Source organism: Miniopterus schreibersii, assembly GCF_964146895.1.
Source record: "Miniopterus schreibersii genome assembly, chromosome: 14".
Classification (NCBI taxonomy): Eukaryota; Metazoa; Chordata; class Mammalia; order Chiroptera; family Miniopteridae; genus Miniopterus; species Miniopterus schreibersii.
This window is the reverse complement of record NC_138114.1, coordinates 7,136,105-7,148,185: the sequence shown is the minus strand read 5'-3', so window position 1 is coordinate 7,148,185 and position 12,081 is coordinate 7,136,105. Positions and strand designations below refer to the sequence as shown.

Sequence of the window (12,081 nt, the reverse complement as noted above, 5' to 3'; positions counted from 1 at the left end):
GTGTAGTAAATATACATATTTCCTATCTCTGTCCATTATGAAGGCATAGAAGCAATGACAGGCCAATAGCCATGAGCACACCTAGCACTTGGATCTTGGTATCTAAATACATTCCCAATAAAAGTAACCTTAGAATCCCAATAAAAGTAACCTTAGAGAAATGACTGATGCCAGGACTAAGGCAGGAAAAATATAAGATGAACCTGGAATATCTTGTGGTACCACACAAAGCAAGGCTATGCCTAAAAAATAAACGGGACATTTCAAAAGGACATATGAACCAATTTGAAGATACTCTTGATAGTTAAATTTGTGGCAAATTCAGCAATAAATAACAGTTATATATTATAACTGATAGAATAAAATAAATATTCATGAGTCCATGATGATACAAATTTTTGGATAAATAAGTAATAAGGGCTAATGGACAGCATTTCCTTACAGTAGACTGCCAATAAATATAGAAGCAGTAAGGGAAATAGAAAAATCATCATCAAGTAAATACTACAGTAACAAATGTTCCTGGCAAAGCGATCAATGAATACGAAACTTATTGGCAAAAATTATAAGAACAGGATGTTTGCACAGTATCAAGGTAGTGCCTCACAAGCTATTTATTAATTACGAAGATAAAAATAGTCCCCAGAAGATATTTAATAATTACAAAAATAAAAATAGTAACTTCAGCCCTAGCCGGTTTTGCTCACTGGTTACAGCATCAGCATGTGGCTGACAGGTCTTGGGTTTGATTCTGGTCAAGAGCACATGCCTTGGTTGCAGGCTCGATCCTCAATCCCCAGTCCCAAGTGCCCAGTCCCGGGATGGGACGTGTGCCGGAGACAACCAATCAATGTCTCTCTCTCATATTGAAGTTTCTTTCTCTCTCTCTCCCTTCTACTCTGTCTTAAAAAGCAATGGAAAAAATATCCTTGGGTGAGGATTTTTTTTAAAAAAAAGTAACTTTACAGTGTGGAAATCTGGCCAATACCAACTTAGTCATCAATCAAAGTCACCAATTAAACTATTTGCTAAATCCAACAGTCAATTCTCAATTCTCTTCCCACTGGGCCTATCAAAGCGGCTAATCACTCCCTCCTCCTAGAAATATTTTATTCCCAAGGTAACACATTCTCTTGGTTTTGATATTACCTCTTTGGCACTCCCTCTAAATCTCCTTGGCTGCTCAACCTCAACTCCCTGACTTCTTAATTTTGCAGTACTCTTGGATCTCTTCTCTTTTTCAATGTAGACTTAATCTTTTGAAGAACTCATCCTACAAGCTAAATATCAGACTCTCAAATTGCTCTCCCTAGCCTAGATATCTTCCCTGAACCCTAGGTAAGCATATCCAGCCTATTCACCATGTCTCCAGTACAATGACTCTTCAATAAATGCTGCTAGAACTGAACATCCACATGCTGGGGTTGCAGGCTTGATCCACAGTGGGGGGGTGGTGGTGCAGGAGGCAGCTGATCAATGACTCTCTCTCATCACTGAGATTTCTCTCTCACTCTCCCTCTCCCTTCCTCTCTCTGAAATCAATATATATTTTCAAAAAGCAAAAACCTAAATGACCTTGCGTATGGTGATGACTTTTTAGATACAATACCAAAAGTATGATCCATGAAATAAATAACTGATAAACTAGATCATTAAAATTAAAAACTTCTGCTCTATGAAAGACAATCTCAAGAGAATGAGAAGACAAACCACAGACTGGGAGAAAATATTTGCAAGACATATCTGATAAAGCGTTATTACTTAAGAATACTTAAAACTCAACAATTAGAAAACAAACAACCCAATTAAAAGTGGGGTAAATACCTGAACACTTCACCAAAAAAGATGTATAGACAGCTCGTAAGCATTTGAAAAGATGTTCAATATCATGTCATTAGGGAAATGGAAATTAAAACGCCAGTGAGAAACCACTACACACCTTTTTGAATGGCCAAAACCCAAAACATCGACATTGTCAGTGCTGGCGAGGATGTGCGCCAACAGGAAGCTTCCTTCTCTGCTCATGGGAATGCAAAGTGGTACAGCCACTTTGGCAATTTCTTATAAAACTAAACATACTCTTACCATATTGATCCAGCAACCATGCTCCTTGGTATTTGCCCGAGTTAAAGTTATGCCCACACTAAAACCCACACACAGATGTTTACAGCACCCAAACTTGAGAGCCACCAAGAAGTCCTTCAGTAGCTGAATAAACAAACAAACTGTGGTGTATGAAAACAATGGAATACTAGTCAGTGCTATAAAGGAACTATCAAGGCACGAAAAGATAGAGGAAATGTAAACAAACATTTTTAGGCAAAAGGAGCCAATCTGAAAAGGTTACAAACTATATAATTCCAACTATATGACATTCTGGAAAAGGGAAAACTGGAATAGACAGCAAAAACACTGTGGTTGCCAGGGCTTGCAGAGAGGAAGGCAGGCAGAGCACAGGGGATTTTTAAGGCAATGAAATTATTTTGTATAATACAATGGTGAATACGTGTCATTATACATTTGTAAAAACCCATTGAATGTACATCAACAGTGAACCCTAAAGTAAGCTGCAGACTTTAGATGAAAATCACTGATCAACTGTAACAAAGGAACCACTCTGGTGTGGGATGTTGAGAGTGGGGGAGGTGTGTGTGGGTGGGGTGAGGGGGGTGTGGTATATGGAGTATATGAGAACTCTCTTTTTTTTTTAATTGGTATTTATCGCTGAAAGTATTACAAATGTCCCCTCCCCCCCATTGGTCCCCTCCACCCTGCACACCCCCCTCCAGGCCTTTACCACACTATTGTCTGTGTCCATGGGTTATGCATATGTGCATTTAAGTTCTAAGGTTATTCTCTCCCCACCAACCAACCTCTGCCTTCCCTCTGAGATTCGTCAGTCTGTTCCATGCTTCCATGTCTCTGGATCTATTTTGTTCATCAGTTTATTTTGTTCATTAGATTGCATGAAGGAGCAAGATCATGTGATACTTGTCTTTCTCTGACTGGCTTATTTCACTTAGCATAATACTCTCTAGGTCCCACCATGCTGTCTCAAAGGGTAAGGGACTCTTCATCTTTACAGGTGCATAGTATTCCATGGTGTAAATGTCTGAGAAGATGCTTGATATGATTTCAATGTTCTTAAACTTGAAGAGACTTGGTTTGTGTCCTAACATGTGGTCTACCTTTGAGAATGTCCCATGTGCACTTGAGGAGAATGCCTATTCTGCAGCTTTTGGGTAAAATGTTTTATAAATGTCAATTAAATCCATCTGATCTAGTGTTTCATTTAGAGTCACTGTTTCCCTGTTGGTTTTTTTTGTGTCTAGAAGATCTATCCAGTAAAGTCAGTGGGGTGTTAAAGTCCCTTACTGTGACTGTATTGCTGTCAATCTCTCCTTTAAAGTCCTCCAGAAGATTTCTGCTTTGTTTTTTTCAGCCTGTGTTTTGTTCTGAGGTGGGTCTCTTGTAGACAGTATATATTTGGGTCATGTTTTCTTATCTATTCAGCTACCCTGTGTCCTTTGACTGGAGCATTTAATCCACTTATATTAAAAGTTATTGATAGGTACTTATCTATTGCCATTTTATTTCTTTATGCCTATGTTTCTTGTTCTATTTCTACTTCTTATTACAGTAATCCCTTTAACATTTCTTGCAATGCTAGTTTGGTGGTGATAAAACTCCTTTAGCCTTTTTTTGTCTGGGAAGCTCTTTATTTCACCATCTAGCTTGAATGATAGCCTTGCTGGATAGAGTAGTCTTGGTTTCAGATCCCTGTTTTGCATTTCCTTGAATACTTCATGGAATGGAGATTTCATTTAGCTCCTCTGGAGAATCCTTCTGTGCTTTCATTTGGCGCTTTTTTTTTGGTATTCCCATTTTGGCTGCCTGTTTGGATTTGTTCCTATATATTAGATGGATCTACTAGGACTCCCAGTCTTTTGGACAGTCTCTTGTGCAGGCCAATGTCAGATGCTGTTTGTGACTAGCCTTGAGTACTCTGTTTGTAGTTTTCCACACTCCACAGCTTGTGGTTCCCTCTGCTTGGGCTAGGTATGTTGAGAACTCTACTTTTTGCTCAATTTTGTTATGAACCTAAAATTGTTCTAACATATAGAGTTTATTAACTTAAATAAACATTTATTTAAAAAACAAATTGAGGAAATCAATATACTGAAAATAATTTCCATTCCTGGTTTCTTGTTATACTGAATGCACATGTCAGCTACAACTATGTCAATTACAACTTTACTTGTTAAGGTTACATTATGTGATAAGTACACACATTACATACAAACTTTTAAAACAAAAATCTTAAAAGTGCTTTTGAAAACACTATAGAAATGTAGTCACTTCAGGAAAAAAAATAATTGTAGGAAAAGGGTTATGAGAATGAACTAGAGAAGGAATGGTATATACATAAAGAGGATTACATATTTTAAAGTCACAAATAGAAAAATAATCTACACCAGAAGACCATATTTCAATTAGATATAGGTAAGAATAATTAAACATCATTCTGATTTCCTTTACTCCTTCATTCATTAAATATTTCAATGCCTATTCTTTATTCTAAAAATATATTGGTGAATAAGAAGAAAGACTCTGCCTTCATGAAACTTAGATTTTACTTAAGACAGATAAATATAATTCTGATAATAAATTCATTTATTTATGCACTTATCATGCACTTTATATCATGCTAGGTGACTCAATGCAATGAAAACCAATACAGCAAGATAAAGAGATGGCCTAGGTTGAGTGTAGTTTTTAAGAGTGGTCAAGAAAAGGCATGAGGAAATGACATGTGAGAATTTTAATAAGGTAGGGAAGAAAGAGTAAGGATATCTGAAAGAGGAGATGCCTTCAAGCAGGAAGAAACTGGACTTACTGAAGAAAGAGCATAAGGAAAGTGTGCCTCAAGTAAAATTAATAAAATGGAGAATAATGAAAGACAAGGTTAAAGATATGTATAGGAAAGACTTTAAATGCAACAGTAATGAGTTTGACAACCTTTAACTATTCTGTTCTAGGGATTTTCCATTCCTCTATTAGTATATGTAATATCTCAGCTTCTCACTATCTGTATTAGTCAGGGTTCTCCAAAGAGAGAGAGAGAGAGATTGATTGGTTGATAAGAAATTGGCTCACGGAGGCAGGCAAGTCCAAAATCTGCAGGGTAAGCTGGCAGGTTAGAGACTCAGAAGAGCTAATGTTCCAGTATGAGTTTGAAACCTGTCTACTATACAACCAGGAGGAACCAAAGTTGCATATGAAGTCTGAGGCTGTCTGGAGACTTCTGTCTTGCTCAAGGAAGGCTGGTCTTTTTATTCTATGCAGTTCTTAAACTAATTTGAGGAGGAACACCCACATTATGGAAGGTAATCTACTTTACCCAAAGTCCACTGATTTAAATGTTAATTTCATCCAAAACAACCCTTACAGAAACACTCAGAATAATGTTTGAGCAAATGTCTGAGCATTCCATGGCCCAGTCAAGTTGACACATAAAATTTACCATCACACAATCTCACTGCTTCTATTTGCCACTTTAGCCTTTGAACCTCTCAGTTTTCTAGTTTCTTCATCCAATAAGAAGCCCAAAAAAATGCTTCCCATTTTCTTTTCACATGAACAGCATACTCATCATTTTACATCACTGGGGGAAAAGAAGGCTGTGGTCCACTTCTGATATTCACACTTTAAAGATTTGCCTTCTAATTCAAGTAACTTATCTAAGTGTGCTTCCCAAAGTTCTCACTCAAAAAAAACTTCTGGAGCCAGTTGTTAAAGTAATAATGTTTTCAAATACCAGTAACAGAAAGACTCTTCCTTAACTTTTAAAAAAGGAATCTACCAAAAAAATTTAAAAATACATTACTCTCATAAGAGAACAAGGGTGTATATGAGAATTAGTAGAAGAGCCCTGCTCATGGAAGGGTCAAGGGTCTCAGGTTCAATTCCTAGCCAAGGGCACATATCTGGGTTTTGGGTTCCAACCCCAGCCCCAGTCTAGGCACGTGCGGGAGGCAAGCAATCGAAGTGTCTCTCACATCGATGTTTCTCTCTCTCTCTCTTTTTCTCCCTTCTTCTCTCTCTAAAAACAATAAAAACATGTTTAAAAATAAATAAAGTCTATTTTGTCTGATAAAAGTATCTTTTTTCATTTCCATATATATCAAGTATCTTTTTCCATTCCTTTACTTTTAGGCTGTGTGTCTTTTTCAATCTGAGGTGGGTCTCTAGTAGACAGTATATTTAATGGTCTTGTTTTCATCTTCATTCAGCTACCCTATGTCTTTTTTTTTTTTTTTTTTTTCAGAGAGAAAAAGAGAGAGAGGGAGAGAGAGAGAAACATGGATCAGTTGTTTCCTGCACATGCCCCGACAGTGACTGAACTCGAAACCTGGTGACCAGGGGTGGAACCTGCCACCTTTTGGTGAACAGGACTATGCTCCACCAACTGAGCCACACTGGCCAGGGCCACCCTATGTCTTTTGACTGGAACATTTAATCCATTTACATTTAAAGTAGTTATCAACATGTATGTAGTTACTGCATTTTATTGTTTTCTGATTTTTGTAGTCCTCTCTTCCTTTATTCTTGATCTTTATATATGTGGAATCACAGTATGTGTTCCTTTATGATTCACTTTTATTACTGACCATTGTTTTTAATTTATCCACGTCATTCAGGAGACTGTTATTCCATTAGTTTCCTTGTTGTGAACTATCCCATAGAATTCAATTATAATATATGACACATATATTTACATATACCACAGTTTATCCATTCTAGTGTACTCATTTGAGTTGTTTCTAGAATTCTGACATTACCAACAAGACTACTATGAATATCCCTCTAAGTGACTTGTTCACATGTCTCACTTTTAAAGGTATTTTATATAATAATTTTATTAATACAGAAACACCATCTTTCTTTAGGTTAATATTTGACTGGTATACCTTTCAATCCTTTTACTTTCAACATTTGCAGTCCTTATATTTTAGATTAGGTCTCTTGTAAAAAAGCACTTCATATGAATTTTTTTTAAGCAGTCTATCAGTTGTCTTTCAATTAGAGAGCTTTATCCATTTTACCTTATTGGAATTACTGATATATTTCTATTCATTTTCATTATCTTACTTTGAGCTTTCTAATTATCCTGCTTTAACTACTTGCCTCCTTTATGTATTAATTTAGATAGATGGAAGACGCGGAGGCACTTTTATCATTTGGAAATTATATAACTATTTCTAATCTCTGATTACTCTAGAAATTTAAGTAACCATATTTAATAAAATTAAGTCTAAAGTTAATCACTCTTTAACTTCCTCTTGAACAATACTAAGAGTCTTAGCACTCTCGTTATACAAAACTCTACCTTGTCATTGTTATCAGGATTTTAAAATGATTTTTTCAAACCGTCATATTTATTGGTTTATTTGTTTTATTAAATACATATTTATTTCGGTTCACCCATAAATGTGACATTTTGATAACCATTCCATCTTGCATCATCAACTTCCTTTAGGGATCATTTGCCTTCTAAGATACATCCTTCAGAAATTCCTTTGGCAAGAATTTGTTGTTGGAAAATTCAAGTTTTGTGTTTCTGGAAAGGTCTATATTTTGTCCTCATCCTTGAAAGATAAATTTAATTCTAGGTGGAGACTGTTATTTCTCTCAGCACTGTGAAGATAATATTCTACTGTCTTCTGGTTTCTATTATTGTTTAAAAATCAACTGTCATGCCCAGATCTTGGTTTCTAGTACCATAGTCCAATAAAAAGAACCATGGCTTCTTGAAGAAATGGCTGATTCTAAGACAGAGGAAGGAATATGTAAGATGATCCTAGAGCACCTTGTAGTGTCACAAAGTAGGTGGGAAAACAAAACAAAACAACTACAAACATGGTGGTTCAGGGGTTTGGGAAACAAATGTTTATCTCTGAGCTAACATCCCATTGTACTAAGGTAACAGATTTTCTCTCCTTTCCCGTTTGCCTCAAGCTGTGGAGTCACCAGAGATTGGGAGATGCTTTTGAAACAAACATCTGCTATACCATCTGTTCTTGAAGAATTATATATTGTCACCTCAGGCTTCTTTTTATTTCCATTATATTAATACAAGTTGAAACACACACTAAAAAAGGTATTTAAAAAAACCTTTACCACCCTAGCTGGTTTGGCTCAGTGGTTAGAGTGCTGGCCTGTGGACTGAAGTGTCCTGGGTTAGATTCCAGCCAGGGGCACGTACCTCAGTTGCAGGCTCGATCCCCAGACCCGGGTCAGGGCACGTGCAGGAGGCAACCAACTGGTGTGTCTCTCTCATATCAATGTTTCTCTCTCTCTTTCCCTCTCTCCCCCCCTCCCTCACTTCCACACTCTGAAAGCAATGGAAAAAATATCCTTGGGTAAGGATTAAAAAAACTCAAAAAAACCTTTACCCAGAATTTATGTGTTCTGTTTTAGGACACGTTTCTACCATATGGCCAGAATCAGAAGTCTGTTTGATTCTACCTTTGAAGATGTTGCACTTGAACTTGTCACATCAATAATACATCTCATCAATTTTTTTCCTGTTTCTTCTACACCACACATGATTTTTTTAAAGAGCCCCAGACTGCTCTAATATTCAAAAACAACTGTACATATGAATACCATGTTTATCATAAGTATTCTATTTACTCTGACCACCTGTAACTAAATTAGTGATTAATGATAAAAATTTTTAAAAATTCACCTAAGTGGGGAAATACAGTACACTTCTAAATAATTCAGTGGTCAAAGAAGACATAAGAAACCATAATGAAAAATTAAAAACTACTAGGACTTTCAAAACAACAAGAAAACAACTTTATTTAAAAATGGACAAAGATGAAATAGACATTTCACTGAAGAAGACACACAGATAACCAATAAGCAAATAAAAAGATGCTCAATATCATTAGTCATTAGGGAGATGCAAAGTAAAACCACAAACAGATATCACTGCTATCTATTAGAATGCAAAAAAGAAACAAAAACAAAAGCAATCCACACAATACCACATGCTGATGAGCATGCAGAGCAACTAGAACTCTGAGACATTCCTCACAGGAATACAAAATGGTACAGCCACTCTGGAAATGGTTTGGGAGTTTCTTATTAAATTAAATATATACTTACTATACCACTCAGCAATTCCACTCCTAGGTATTTACCCAAGTGAAATGAAAACCTATGTTCCCATAAAAAACTGTACATGAACATTTACAATGGATTTATTCATAATCACCAAAAACTGATAACAATATAAATGACCTTCAACTCAAAATAAGTGTGGCATATCCATGTCCATACAATGGAACAGTACTCAAGTATAAACAGAATGGGCTACCTTGATCTTGGGTTTCTAGCCTCTAGAACTGTGAAATAATAAACTTCTGTTCGTTAAGCCACTCAGTTTGTGGTACCATGCTTTGGCAGCCCTAGTAAACTAATACAATACTAAAAATAGTTAATTTTACAATATGTAAATTTAAAATGGGGAGAAAGAGTTTGCTAGAACTTAGAGACAAATGAAAACATGTTCAGTATTATTAGTCAGAATACTGGGAATGTGTATAAAATATAAAAAGTGATCAAATCTATCTAATCCTATATATTTTTGTGGTTGCAAAGCCCCTGACTATTATAACTTTTAAAAGATAAAAGAAATACTTTTGGCAAAACAAACACAATTTAATGACAATAAAATTCAACTTAAAAACTTGTAGGTTAGCTAACACAGTTCTTGAAAGGAAATTTTAAATCATAACTTATAACATTAAAAAGAAAGTTGAGCCCTGGTTGGTTTGGCTCAGTGGTTAGATTGTTGGCCCACAGACAAGGGTTCGGGTTTCAATTCCCAGTCAAGGGCACGTACCTCGATTGCGGGCTTGATCCCCAGCCCTGGTTAGAGCACAAGTTGGAGGCAACTGATAGATGTGTCTCAGTCACATCGATCTCTCTCTCTCTCTCTCTCTCTCTCACTCTTCCCTGCCCCCCCCCTTCCCTCCACTCTCTCTAAAAAATCAATGGAAAAAATATACTCAGGTGAGGATTTAAAAAAAAGAAAGTTGGGACTTCCAGTCTCAACTACAACATGTAAAGAGCATGTAAGTTGCCACCACCATCCTTACAACAAGAAAAAAGCTGAATAAACTAACCACCAACAACTTTTCTTGGAGCTATCAGAGAAATGAAGTCATGAAGGTGAGGACCTAATGGTGGAATCAGTGCCCTTGTAAGAAGATGCCAGAGCAGCCTCTTTTTCTCCCTCTCCCTCCACCTGTCTCCATGTGAAGATGCAGTGAGAAGGTGGATGGCTACAAGTCAGAAAGCCCTCATCAGGACCTGACTATGCTGGTATTCTGATCTGACTTTCAGCCCACAAAACTGTGAGAAAATAAGTTTCTGTTCTTTAAGCCATCCAGTCTATGGTATTTTGTTACGACAGTACAAGCCAACTAAGACAATAGGCATTTTACATATTACCTCATTTAATTTCCCAATAATTTCTAATTGCATAACCTAGGATTCAACTGTCTAACAACTATAAAGCACTGGTTTTACCCTGCCAATGCCTCCTCCTACCGAGGACAAGAAGTTAGTTACTGGTGGAACAGCAAATACTCAGAAGCTCAGATACCTAGGTTCTTGACTTTACAAACAAAAAATTCCAACCCTCCTCATCCTTCTACAGTTTTGAACTTAAACTAGGCTGGAAGGTGATGCTAGCTACTACCTTTACAAGCAAATTTCAGCTGACCTGAAAAGCAAAGATCCATTTAGCGTTATATGGAACAATTTAATTTTCTGGTCAAAACTGAATTTTAACAACTATAAAGGCAAACACCATTTATTTCAGAAATATCCAAAGTACAAAGAAAAATACTCTAATTTTACACAAAGTAATTTATGACACTTTATACAAACACACAAACCACAAAAGAGATATACAATATTCAGTACCCCTGCTACACTGAGAAAACTTCAAATATATGTAAATGTAAGCCAAAAACTCTTCTCAGAAAATCTGCACATTAAAAAAAGTATTCTCAAAGGAAACTCAATTACTGTTTCCCATTAAAAGTGGTAGGTAAGTTGCATTTCATCGTAACCTGTTGAAAAACTATTTTAAAATATTATTTCACACCATTAACATGATACCACGGATTTGCTTCAAAAAGCTCTGGTAGCAGAGGAATGAGGTGGGGGAATACAGGAATGGTACTGACAGCTCATGAACTGGTAATTGTTGAAGCTGAGGAAGGGCTATAAGGGGCTCATTATCCTATACTTTCTAATTCCACGTATGCTTGACATTTTCTCTGTAAGAAAAGTTAAAGTTATTATACACTCTTGATCAACAAATATAATCCTCATATCCTAAAAATAAAGAAGGGGGCAAAAAGAGAAGTACCTTCCAATCTTTGAATTTTTGCTTTCACAGAAATAACAGCTTCCAATGGTGAAACTCTCAGTTCAAAACATGTTCCAGTCAATGTTTCAATGAAGAGCTCCATGGTATAGAAAAGAAGCTTGTAGTAAAATGGCCCCACGTTATCTTCATTGAAGAATGGAGGATCTCTTCTGTTATCCATTACTTTGACTTTGCTAAATCCTCTGGAATATGTAGAAGGCAACTATATTCCAGTTCTAGCCAAATCAGCTTTGAACACTGGTAATATATATCATTGTTCATGTTTTGAGTTTAGTACCTAAAAAACAAGAATAATCTTTTTAAGAAGCCTATCTGAAAGTCTCATTCCTCCATAAAAATTTTCTGAACAACTATGGCCCAATCAATCTTCCAGACAGCCCCAGAATTCATTTAATGCTTAATTTGTCTAATCCTAAACTTCTCACATTTGTCTCTGAAATCATTCCCCCCACCTCCATTAGAATACAAGATCATTAAAAACAGGTATATTTGGCACTAGCCAGTTCGGCTTAGTGGTTAGAGTGTCAGCCTGCAGACTGAAGGGTCCCAGGTTTGATTCTGGCCAAGGGCAAGGCACCATCCCGAGCAAGGGAAAACCAATCAAT

The 12,081-nt window shown here is 36.4% G+C and overlaps 1 protein-coding gene across 1 annotated transcript in view; it reads right to left on the bottom strand.

Annotated features, from left to right (window-relative positions):
* ZFAND4 (zinc finger AN1-type containing 4) overlaps positions 1 to 11,685 on the bottom strand; it is an 82,482-nt gene extending 70,797 nt beyond the window's left edge. The window contains exon 1 of the mRNA XM_081158151.1: positions 11,456 to 11,685. Coding sequence (XP_081014277.1) covers positions 11,456 to 11,636 — 181 coding nt within the window. The 5' untranslated portion in view covers positions 11,637 to 11,685. The remainder of the gene's footprint in view (positions 1 to 11,455) is intronic.
* Between the last annotated feature and the right edge of the window lie 396 nt (positions 11,686 to 12,081).